Here is a 13,240-nt window from a genome sequence, read left to right on the forward strand (position 1 = left end):
TCCAAGTCTCTCTTGCTTTTGTGCCAGCAGAAGATAGAAATCAATAACAGTAAAATAATGATGAGGCACTGCATTTCAGTAATAAAGTATGGTGGTGAATAAGTCCACCATAAGTTCTTCAGCATTGCATTTGTCTTTTCTCCTGCAGACTGTAGTATATACATGCCTCCAAGGCTACAGGTCAAACCCCGCTACCGGAGCATATTGTCTTCCTCATTGATTTTGAGGAGTAACTGGTACTTGTAAGCCTAATGAGAAGAGAGCTGGCAGGCATATTTTGGACTCTGAAGGCTTGACTGGCCCTCTCCCAGATATTGGAAGCAGTTTCTTTGAACATCGATAACAGGATGCAAAGCAGTTGACAAGAGACTGTTGCTTGAGCGGGAATTAATCTAAGCCTAACTCTGCTGGCACGCCGAGCGGCACGGCTAGAAAATGAGAGAGGACGTTGTCTCCCTTGAAAGCAGAGTCTTTCATATCTGGTAATGGCAAACTGATACCATCGTGAAAAATACAGTGAGTCCAAACTTTACCAAACCACACCAGCATTTATTGCCCGGAAGTGCTGACAATTGAAACTGGGGGGAGGATAAGGAACTGATCTACTGAAACTGCCTGTCTTCTTTTTCAATAACAACTTTCTCATCTTTAACAACAAAGCAAAGCTACTCCCAAAACTATTCATTTCCCTTCTTTTATCCTACCTTCCTTTCAGACCTTGGGCTCTTCTACATCAATCATACAGAAAGCACATTGGATGCATTTCCCAGGAAATTCCCTTACCATCTACCCCTGGCCCCAAAACGCTGTAGAAAACAAATCCTTCCCCAGAAAGCAAGTTTGGTCCAATTCGATAATACAAATTACACCTTGCACTTGCATTGTTTTAGTTTCTGTACTGACAGCACTGGTGGGGGTGTCACAAATGCCTACCGGCACCCCAACTGGCACCAAGAAAACAGCTGACAAAGCATTCAAAATGAGGTCCAGCACTGGGCTATTGCTGGGTGCAGCTCTGAAAGCTGAGCTGTTGTTACCTTCTTTCAGGAAGAGCAGCCAGCAGCTTTCACTTCCGACATCATTATCTTTAGCCCCCTGCTTCTCACCCCAAGCAAACAGGGACATCTTTGGTTTGCATTATCTTCTGACTGGTATAAGCATTAACGGTCTGTACCCCAGGTTATCCCATACAGAAATTTCTCTACACTATCTCAAAATCTCATACCCAAAGCAGCTCCAAACTGTCAGGCTCATTAGCTTATCTAGGTGGATATCAGTATTACCATCATTGTGGAGTAAGTGTAGGGGTAATGGTAGGCCAGATAGCAGACATCATCTTTGTGAGGGAACTTGATGCTGAAGGTGAGTGTGTAGTAGCATTTTCCTCTCGTGCCTCCACCTGCAGCCACACTGCAGGAGTAGTGGTTTCTGGAGAAAGAGAGAGACAGGAGTAGATGGTTATCACTTCCAGATGCATGTTCAGAGCAGCAAGAAGCATCTACTCTGAATGAGTATTCATCTCATGTTGTAGATGGGCTCCAAACTCAACCAGTCTTTGCACCAAGACTAAGAAAGCCCCATACAAGTACAATCAACCCAATCCCAGCAATGAACAGGTACAAAAATATAACAGTGCTAAACAACATCCAGCAACACAGCAAGGCACCTACAGGCTATATGAAAGAAGGAAGGTTAGAGAAACCATGGCTCCACTAAACAGAGATGCAAACAGGATCATAATGGTAAGTACCACTGACCAAGTTGGTACACCAGATTCAAGGGTGTCTTGGTGGCTGGAGTTAAACCACAACAGCAACTAGGACCACGCAGCCACTTGCTCACCCTGTACCCCCCTCATCCCAATAGGGGAGGAAGAAGGAGAAAAGGAGGGGAAAAGAAACACTCATAGGTTGAGATAAAGACACTTTAATAGAATGGTAACAGAAGAGGAAAAATAAATAATAATAGTAAAAGAATATACAAAACAAACAACACAAGTCACTGTCACCACCTGATAATTGATTTGAGCCGCCCATCCCAAGCGGCAATCACAGATCCCTGTCCCCTGGCCAACCCCCCCTTATATACTGAGCATGTCATCTATGGTATGGAATATCCCTTTGGCCAGCTTGTCCTGTCTATGCTCCCTCTCAGCTTCCTATAGGAAGCTGAAAAAGTCCTTGACTAATGTAGACATTACTTAGCAACAACTAAAAAAATATGTGTTTTAGTTCTCCTATTTTTCTCCTACTAAATCCAAAGCACAGCAGCTACTAGAAAGAAAATTAACTCTATCCCAGATGAAACTTGCACTTGGGATTCATGCAATACAAAGACCAGCATGGAGTTAAGAGGCAGAACTGCATGTGGCAGTACTGGACACAGCCAGTCCCTGCTAGTCATGTGCTGCTGATGGATGGGAGCACTCTCATTGGAAAATAACAGTTTCTTTCCTTTTGCGAAGGTGCACATAAGAAGCCAGCTAATACTATTTCATATAGCACAGTCCAGATGTATTTAAACTAATGTATTCAGCTAGTACTGCTGTATTGCTTCCAACATCCAAATTATCTTGCTCAGAGATGCAGGTACCTATTCACGGCCCTGAACAATGCCATGTGAAAACATTCTGTGAAAGCCTGGAGATTTAGAAAACATGAATACCCTACCAAACAAACCATTCAGTTCCACCGCAGGAAAAGGGATATTCCAGGAAAAAACAAACAAAAAAAAAAGGACATAATAAAAATATTTCAAATATCATCAAAGGCTCTTTGCTGAGTAGGAAGAGTAGAGTGGTTTTGGGTAGAGACTGCACACAGAGGAGAAGCAGCCTCATACAGATTAGCAGGTTGTGAGATACCCAAAAAAGCATCTTTTGGATACCTCCTTGAATTCTTGAGCCTCTCCCTGTCAGGGAGCAGCAAGGACCCATTGCTCCATAAAAGATGGGGAGTTGAGCTTGATATGGAAGCCAGCAGAGCCAGGGCCTCACCAGCCAGGGTCCCCTCCCACAGTACCTGAGCCGGGAATGGCAGACAGGTTGAAGCAGGTCTGAGTCAAGCCAGGAGGTTTGTCCACGGGTCACGATCCATATCTCCAGAGTTGATAGCAAAGCACAGACACATCAGTGACTGAGCTGGAGCCTCACTACCACAGATCTTAGACAGGGACTGGGTGGCCAGGACAGAACTTAACCAGAGCTCCTGAGCCCATGAGCACAGGGTGTGGGTGGAGAACCCTGCGTGAGGCTGCTCAGGGCCATCAAGGTCTACTAGTGCACTTGGGCCCTTGACAATCCCTTCGTTAAGATATAAAAGCTTAAAGTGACCTTCTCAAGCTAATCCCAGGACCAGGTGTCTTGCAGGAGGCTGATCTCTGATAAAAAGATGACTTTAGGCTGAAGAAGAAAGTTTTCTTTCAGCAGAGATGAAGAGAAAATCCATGCACTTTAAGGAGAAGCCTCACAGCAAATCGCATCCATAAATACATTTCAAACAATATTTTTCCCACATTGCACCAATTATGCTGTTGCTGAACCTTCTGATTCTGAAGGACTGTGAGGTTTCTTTGACAAATGTTATCATCAATGTTGCATTAAAATGCAAAATAGAAGAGGCAACCAAAAGATGCAATTTCAGCTCCTGAAATTTACAATACTAGTTTATTTTGCTGCTGTTCATTTTTATTCAAAGGGGTGGAAAGAAAAGATAATTATTCTTGTCAAATTCTCCAAAATAATCAGCTCTTTTTCATAAGGAAGACACATACAATGCTGCTGGGTTTTCACCTGAATTTAATATTGGGAACATGTGGGGTGAGTGATACTGACTGGATCAATAGGTAGTACAGGAACACTGAGTCACAGTGGCAAACTGAAAAGCTTATGATTTTATTCTCAGCTGAACCCTTCACCCCAACATTTCTTTTGCAAAAAAAAAAAAAAAAAAAAAAACACACACCTTAATAGTGGACAAAGACTCAGGAAAACAAAATATAATGAACTCACAAATATAGAAACATCTGCTTAGCTATTATATATGTATTTCAGTGGATCAAGGATTTGAGTCTCTTTTTAAGTCAGGACAATGACATTTAATTTAGTTCCTGTTAATTTCAACAGTGAAGGATAATTAAGAACCATTTCTTGTATAACGTGTAAGGAAAACTCATCTTTCTAGGCTCTATTAGATTCATTGTCACTTGGACAGTTAGATGACCTTATTCAGAAAGAACTGTCACAAAATGCTGAGATCTTCTGAGCCCTCCCCTCAAAATTCACATTTGTAGATAGAGGTGTGGGAGGAAGATGGTTTTCGCAGGCAGATACTGCCTAAATATCTCATCTACACATTATTCCCACCTGTCCCTAATGCTCCAATAAAGGCTTCTCCCTTTGCAGTCTGTAAACGTGCAGCCAAAAGTGTCTTTCCTGTCTAAAATGGCCACTTAACCCTGAGTTTTTGCAGCACCAGACACCTCTGACCTTGATACTACCCTGGTAGTCAATGGTCCTTACTCCTGACCATACACAGATCGCATGATCCCGAGGGTACCAACGCACAACGCTCTCACTGCACTTTTTAGCAGCACATTTCATTCCCGTTTTGAGCACCTCTGCTGTTCCAGCAAACTGCCTGTCCAGAACAGGTATTTCCAGACTTTTAAATCACTTCTTGACACCTGCTTCAATCTGTAGCAAACAATCTGGTAGTAACAGGAAGTTTACAGGTGGCTTTGTGAAGCTTGAATATTCTTCACTCATTAAAAAGAAAAACCACCCGTGTGTAAGCAGTGCAAACGATCATGTATTCCTACTGCACATAACCCGGTCTTCTCACGATCCATCATACAATGCAGTAGCTCTGAATCTTTTTAAAAAAAATATATTATTTTTCCTCTTTGCCTCTCCTTCTACTGCTGTCGCCCCAAGATGGCTCTATTGCCTCCTTGCTCCTCCACCCAGCTGATAGTTTTTCTTCCTCACCCCTTTTTCATCACAACACTGTACTATGCCAGCATGAAACCCAAATTAACAAGCAAGGAAAAAAAGACCCTAGCAACATCTGGTCCTCACTGCCTTACGTGTGTTGTCTTTCAAAAAATGTTTAAAGTTTCCCATGCTCTCTAGAAACAAATACGCTGGTTATTGGCAAGAAAATGAGAGGCCCAAGTGTGAGATTTTTAATCAGCATCCAAGCTGTATCTACAGTGCCTTTCAGTCACTTTGTAACAGTGAAACCATTTTGCTTGCTGTTCTCCTTCACAAACAATGTACAAGTAGTCTATTTCTAGCATAGCCGTGATGGAAAGTTAAATAATAATTATAATACTACCTATCACTTACCCTGCACAATAATTTTTTGAGCTTAAGACCTTTGCAAGCATTATCTAATTAGAACTTGCTTCCCATTTATCTATTCCCATTCTTTGGGTGGTGGATAAGCGACTCTAATTTTCCACCCTTTATAGATGGGGAAACTGAGACACAGACAGGTGAAGCCACTTGGCCAAAGATACAGGCAGGCCAGTGGTAAAGGAGCTGGATTGTAACTCAGGAATTCAAAAGCACCAGGTGATACAAGAACATCTCCTGGTCATCTCATCTTTAGACTTCACGTCTGCAGCATTTACAAAACACTAGAAGGTGATGGAATATGGCATTGTATCAGCTTAGACCAAGATGGCGGAGAAAATACCCCTCTCCTAGATTTCCTGGCCATTTCAAAACAGAGTCCAAATGAAAAGTAAACTAATTATCACTTCTAATCTGCTGATGCGTTCCCTTCATCTAAAATTCTTCTGCCACCTGGAGTCTGGTGTCCTCATTTTACATGCCCTGACGTTCTTACATCTAAGTGTGGCAGCTAAGAGCATATATGCTTTAGAAACACCCCAGTTCATAACATTAAAAAAACCAAACAGTATTTAACAATTTATGGGGCACGGCTGTTATTTTGGGGTCTGCCACATTAGAAACTGGAAAATGCACAACATAACTTCCTTTTCAAGGGCCAAATCCATGTTAAAGCATCTTTATTCTCAAGACCGCAAGCAGAATCTCAGTCAAAGCAGAATATTCCCACAGCCATCTTGCTATGAAGGCCTTCGGTCCTGCAGTAAAGGTCAGGTGCTGTCAGACCGAGACTGGTGTCTCGGTCCTCTCTTGTAGATACCATTAGAACTGAGAGGTGGCTTGCTAATGCTATGACAATGATTTCATCTAATGTGAATATAAAGATGCTGAAAAGACCTAGTTCTGACACCGCTATGATCACCAAACAGCCGTCTTTAGTGGTGAGCTGAGAACAAAACACTCCATGTACCTCATTACTATCTGTAAAATGACTATTGTCTGGAAAAGCTGGAGGTTAGATAATATGCTTAGAATGAGCCATGAAACCAAAGGCATAAGCACATTGTCACCAATTCAGCATGCTGCCATTGTTCCTTAAATAATTTGCCAGAAAGGAATATTATTCAGCGCATAAAAGCTGCCAAGACAGCAAGTGAATTAGATGATCTTATAGTAACTGCAGCTCTGTTTATCACGGGTGTATCCTGTCACTTCACAGAGAAGCAATAAAACAGAGCAGAAGTGTCACTCAGCTTCCTTTTGACAAGAGCACTGCTAATATTCACCGTAACAAAAACTCTTGTGAGACATATGGGAAAGGTACGCGATGACAGAGCTGTGCCACAACATTCATCTTTATGAGTGAACTATCCCATCTCCAGTGAAGATGAATGTCAGCAAAGATCAGCCAACGTGTATCACCCAGACACCTTGCAAATACACCTTTCCTCCCACCGTCCTTCAGCTCAGAGGTTGCGCTCAATAAAAGCCCTGCTGCAAAAGCAATTAAGGGCATCTTCGAGTTCTTCCTTATTTTTGTAAGTATATCACTCTTCTCCCATATTTACTAATAACTTCTGGTAAAAGTAACTACCTGAGGTTCCCTTCAAAATGCGCCAGTCCCACCCCAGGATACCTGTCACCAGGGTGACTGGAAATGAAGCGACCTCTCTCCCCAGAACACAGGCAGCACGATATCACTATAGCAATCCCAGCTCCTCTTATTCTGAGCCGAAGTCTGAGCAACCCCAAACATACTTTCTCCTTCCCACATACAACTTCAAGACTCGGAATCTCTTCTACAATCACTGAAACAAAAAGATCAGAGTTTCAATAGAGGTGAAAGTGCATATATGTGTGTATGTGTGTTCTTGTATATACAGAAACATGTAAACCTGGAATAAACAGTAAATGAGACACAACAAGTAGTTATCCTAGATGAATATGTTGAAATGTAATTCAATGTACAGTTAGAAAACACAGAACATTCCAAATCAATAAAACTTCATTCTCTCACACATTCTGAACAAGAATCTGATTACAAGCTTAATTGTACAATCATGGCTTAATCTCAGAAGTCAGCTGCTGTTTAATCACTGCACAATAACTGCCTTGTTAATGACACGAGGAGCCACTGCTATAGTAATCAGCACGTAAAGTTTGCCCAACCAGAAGCCCATACGCACAGAAGCCAGATGTTACAGGGACGCACAGGGAAGCCACTGCGCCACACGACCTTAGCTCTTGAGGTAGGAAAGGTTCGGTGAATAAAGGTGAGTGAAAAGTACGTGGAACAAAATAAAACAGCTACTCAAATTGCTACAGACAGGACGCCAAGTTGAGAGAGGATAATCTGAGCCTCCAGCACCACACCACCCACCCCAAAAGAAAATTAAAAAAAAAAAAAAAGGAAAGAAAAGAGATTACAACAGAGATTTAAGATGACTTGGAATTTTTTTTTGTGTCAACACAAGTTTGAGGCTCTGCTACTTCTGAAAGGCAGCCCACTGCACCATTGTTTGGGTTTATTGTCTCAACAAATCCACTTGCGAACACAGCCACCTCTGAACCTAACAGCAAAATTGGGAACTACAACACAAATACAGTTTCTTACGAAGAGAAAGCCCATTATTTCCCATCAGTTTCTAAAATCAGCCTCAGCACATGAGTTCATGAAGGAGTACCATTGAGAACAATAGAAAAGTTCAGCCCTGTCCTAACAGCACTACTTACCACGCCAGAAAATTATCATTTTGTTAATTGTGTGAACACCTTTCTGTTTTCTTGTATTTCCCTGCCAGTCTGCAGTCATTGGGTAGCCTGAGCCCCGTGCTACCGCACAGGTTTTAGGGGCAAGGACGGGACTTTTGATTTGTTTATACAGTGCCTAATTCTGTACCCACAGAGTCCTGAGACTGAGGCATTTTGGTGATGTAAATTGGTGAATAGGAATCATGACAGAAACAATTTAGAAGGAAATAAAAAAAAATTAAAAAAAAAAGGGGGGGGGAAACTCATCACTCAGGCATTCTCAGCCCCAGCTTTCAGGTCATGACAGGTAAGGCCAGGATAAAATAGTTAATTAACACCAAACGCTGCAGTACTTGGTTACAAACTATGTGAACTTCACACATAACGCTTTACCAGTCCATCCTCAACAGGTGACATCTTTTTTCCAGTGCAGGGCTCCTCTCCCTGCTTGCACCACCCCAGGCTGCATCATTCCCGGGCATCACACTCACAGGCACTCAACCAAATACATTTGATCCCACCTGTACTTTTCCTACTCATTCTATTCCGTCCCCCAGCCTTCAACTCTGCACAGATTTTCTAATCCAAACCATACCAATTACTTAGTCCTGAAAACTGTTTCAATCATCATTTTTAAAGTAATCAATAAACGTTGTGGATAACATTTTGGAATCCTTGAAAAAACAAAACAGGGTTAATTCAACTTACTGAAACCCCAAGCTCCACGCTTGTCTCCTTTGACTGTAACGACAAGAATGAATCAGGGATCAGTTTTCTGCATGGAAATGAGATACCGAGTGAGAATGTTTCTCACATGAGACAAGCTCCAGCTCAGATATAAGTTAAAGATGGGACTGATCTAGTGTTTTTCTTCCAAGGCTCTGACACACCACAGAAACAGCCTGAAACAGGGAACTTGCATAAATATCAGCACTGAGCTTGTCAGAACTCCTTTACACCGCTGTTGCCTGGCTCCAGTAGAAAGACAAAAGTTCCCATAGGACAGTGAGTGAGGCTAATCCCTCCTGTTTCTGCTGTCAGGACAATATGGTCTATATGGTGCCAATAAGCGTGGGTTGCAGAGCAGTTTGCCTCCTAGGATTTGTGTTCCAGCTTTGCAGAGAAGGGAAGCTCATGAAGATACCAAGGTATAGAGATAGAGTCACAAACATATATATAAATGTGTTTGTATATGTCTATTTTCACATATATATATTTATATAGGTGTATATACATATACAGCCACCTACCCCCAAACACCCCTATGTATATGCTAACCCTTTCTTTAGCTCCTCAGCTCATACATCCCTTACAAAAGTCAGCGTATGCAAAAGAGCAATGATCCCACCCAGCTCATTTCTCCCCGGGCAGGGGAAAAAGCCGCCGAACACCATATTTGTGGGTGAAGCTTCCTCGTATCCCTGGCTGCATCAGCAAGGTTTGAGCACTCCCCGTTCCCTTTCCTCCTCCTGGGGAAGTGAATTCTGTGCATGCCCCATTTCTCCCCAGGCATCTAATATGGAAATCTCATGTGGAGGTGTTTCCTGAAGCTGGAAGCACGTAACACATTGAACTACTGCCAATTTAGAGACACAGGAAACAGGTGGTACTGGCGGTCAAAGGTTAACAACGTTAATACACTTAACAGGAGGGGAACACAGGGGAAAGGAAGCACAAATTATTTGCCAAAAAGGCACTTACTTGTAGTAGCAGATATCATGGCCTGCCCGAAGCCAGCGAGGCCGGCCCTGGAGAGCTTCCTTCACTGAATACATGACCAGCTGCATCCCTACAGAAAACAAGACAGTTTCAAGTGACATGACTTCCCAGGCTGGAAGAGACAGGGGTGGGGAGGAAAAGACTAGACAAGAAGCATCACTGTTTTGTCCGCGCTCTCTCCGCAGGTAGTTTATGCAAAGTAAATGCATTTCCCAAAGCCCCATGCTTTGTTCCCATGTAGCTATGTCTGTACAAAAAGAATCTCTAGAAGTGAACTGAATGGAGTTCATTAGAAAATAAATGATCTGACTGGCCTTTGGAAAGGAAGACCTTCAAGCCTCTCTGTTTACAAACAGAGGAAAGGAAAGAAAAGAATAGGAGTCAAGGTATCAACAAGATCAGTAATTTGGTTAGTCCAATATTTTATGCCTGGCTGCACCATTATTGAATCCTCAGTCCTATGACAGCATTAGAGATCTGCAGAGCACCCAGTACTATACCTTCAGAAAGTAGCAAGCAAAACTGGAAGGTGGCTTTAAACTTGCCATTAGACCTAAATAATACCAATTTGTCATAAATGCTGATAACGATAGCATCCATCTTTGTACTATATTATACCAGAAGATGACTTCTACCCGACCTCCAAAACATTGCCATTTCATGCCCTGAGGTACAAAGCTTTCTCTGATGTGAGTTGCATATAAGTGACTGGATATTAGGAAAATTTCTTCACCAGAAGGGTTGTCAGGCTGACCAGGGAAGTAGTGGAGTCACCATCCCTGGAGGTATTTAAAAGACGTGTAGACGTGATGCTGAGGGACATGGTTTCATGTTAGACTTGACAGTGCTGTTAACAGTTACACTTGATGATCTTGAAGGTCTTTTCCAACCTAAACAATTCTATGATTCTATGATTACTCACAGCTCCATGAAGCCAGCCCATCTGCAGGCTGTTTTGGTGTCAAACTCCTTTGCTCTACACACATGCTTGCTCTTTTACAGGTAGGGTAAGGATCCTGCCCTCACCAGCAAAGCTCTCTGCATGGGGTGTCCCTGGCAAGGTGCCGGTAGCTGCAGAGGTGGCCTCTGTCCTGGGGTGGTCTCCAGTAGAACCAGCCCAGACACAGCTGGGCCCAGCAATCATGCTGGCAGCGCTTCCATGACAGCATATTTAAGAAAGGGAAAAACACCCTTTCAAGAGCTTATGCATGTTGACAAGTTGCCCCCTGAGCCTTCTCTTGGCTGTTCTGGTGCTGGGAGGAGGTGATGCTTGAAAGTCATTAATACTGATGACATATTTCCATAAGCAGCTATTCAGTTTCCCTTCTTCCTTTGGGTTTCTTTGTTAAACTCTCTAGTGCTTTAAGAGCTGGAAAATATACCTGCAGAAATGCTTTTTAGCTCACCTTTGGCGGCGGTGTGGGGTAGCACTAACTAGCCTACATCTAGGATTAACCTCTATATTGCTCTAGCCTGAACTAGTGCCATGTGCCACGTAAAAGAAGTGATTCTGTGTTTGGTCCCAGGACATGGGCCACAGTGAGTTCCAACGGACATGGGCCTGCCCAGCAGCCCAGTTTATCAGACAAGGGATGTGAGGCTCAGGGTCTGCTGTGCTCTCAACACCCCAAATTCCAGCTCTTGCCCTTCTCTGTGAGTCCAAAGGACATACACACCAAACCGCCTCAGAGCGATGGTTGATACTGGTCTGCCATCTCATTTTAATTAAAAAAAAAAAAAAAAAATTTAAAATATCAGTTTTTCCTTTCCACTTTCCCTATGGAAACATTCAATTTTAGAAAACAAACACAGATCAGGCTTCTGACAAAATCTCATTATTTCCCATAGTGGGAGAGAGTGAAGGAAAGAGGTGGAAGCTGCACCTCCTGACTTGCTCTGCTCCTGGTCACAGCTATATTTCATGAAATACCCCTTTTGTTGATTTGAAAATTACACAGTGCCATCTAATCAAGAGCAAAAGGGAAGGGAAAAGTCAGAAGAGATCACTAACCAGGAGCAGTAGAGTACTGCCACTCATCGCCCTTTGGCGCTACATCACAACTGGAAGCTTTTAGTATTTTGGCATGGGCATTAGCCCACGACAGTGCAGAAGGAATGTAGCGAATAAACAACATCTCTTACCAACAGTCTGTGTAAATACTATGCATGTGCTGGAAGGGGTACTGAGCCTCACTCAGCCAAGCCAGATAAGCTAGAGCTGCACTATCCTCTCAGAGCAGAGGTAACCCACAGAAGAATTGCTTTACCAGCCAATCCCATGTACCATACAAAAGCAAGCCATGGCTTAGCCTCCTTACACCGGATGGGGTTTTCACATTTTTCTTCCAAATATATTTTACATTGCATGCTTGAACATGTGAATCATGTAGAATTTCAGGTGCACAAAATGGGATTATAAATGCTAACAGCCAAACTAGCAGTTAACAAGCAACCTTCCACCAATAATAGCCAAAATCTCTAGCTTTGGAGCTACTGGTGGCTGTATCAGAGGTTGTATTGGGGTTTACAGTAGGATCTCAATGAAATTCATTTTCAGGCTGCTACCACACACACACACCAACATTGAATTCTTTGGTAATTCAGGGGAGCAGAATAAAGTGACAAAAAAAAAAAATAAATCATTTTCATTTGGGATCTATATGAATACTTGAACTCCAGCCCTTAGGGTTAAAGAGAAAATGCCTTATAATTCATTATGCCACTCATCCAGCCGGTTTCACAAATACAAGTGACAAGTCGTTCCAGCTCCTAGTGCTATTTGTTTTAGGTACATTGGTCCTGAGAGAGTTCTCCTGGTGGTGTCAAAGGCTGAATCCACAGGGCTTCAGAGGAATGCAAAGTCTGATATTAGGGGCTTATTAAACATTCCAAGTCAGGTCTTGAGCCGGTGTAAATTAACACAGCTCCATGGAAACAAATAAAAAAAAAAAAAAAAAAAAAAAAAAAAACAGCCTATGCCAGCTAAGAATTCAACCCACAGTCTCCATGCAGAAGAAATAATTTCTCTTCTAAAATGGGCATTGAAGGCTGGGATTTGCCCTGCCTATTTCTGAGCAATGCCACCTTCATCCTGAACCACAGACTATGACAGGAGCTCTAATACAGCCTGGAACAGATTTTTTTATCATTAATGTCAGTAGAAGTCTCAGCAGGTCTAAAGGCAGAGATGTCTTTCTGGATAAGCCCAAAGAATCATGAATATTTGTTTGAGGATTATCAACATTTATTTAAATCTTAGAAGCACTTTCCAATCCTGTGCTGCTCATTCAGTTCCAATAGATTGTCTTTTTTTTCCCCTCTCCCAACACCAGTGACGTTCTTCCTCAGTTCTGGTCTCTAAACAAAGAACAATGACATTTTTCCCCACAAATCCTCTCCCAGGTCTCAATATTC

At 42.5% G+C, this 13,240-nt stretch overlaps 1 protein-coding gene across 1 annotated transcript in view; it reads right to left on the minus strand.

The window, feature by feature from the left end:
• AGBL1 (AGBL carboxypeptidase 1) overlaps window positions 1-13,240 on the minus strand; it is a gene marked incomplete at its 5' end in the record, with an annotated part of 291,273 nt that overhangs the window by 204,870 nt on the left and 73,163 nt on the right. Inside the window, 2 exons of the mRNA XM_082488796.1 lie at window positions 1,284-1,428; window positions 9,809-9,896. Coding sequence (XP_082344922.1) covers window positions 1,284-1,428; window positions 9,809-9,896 — 233 coding nt within the window. The remainder of the gene's footprint in view (window positions 1-1,283; window positions 1,429-9,808; window positions 9,897-13,240) is intronic.

Source organism: Vanellus vanellus, assembly GCF_965231255.1.
Source record: "Vanellus vanellus genome assembly, chromosome: 11".
NCBI classification, from domain to species: Eukaryota; Metazoa; Chordata; class Aves; order Charadriiformes; family Charadriidae; genus Vanellus; species Vanellus vanellus.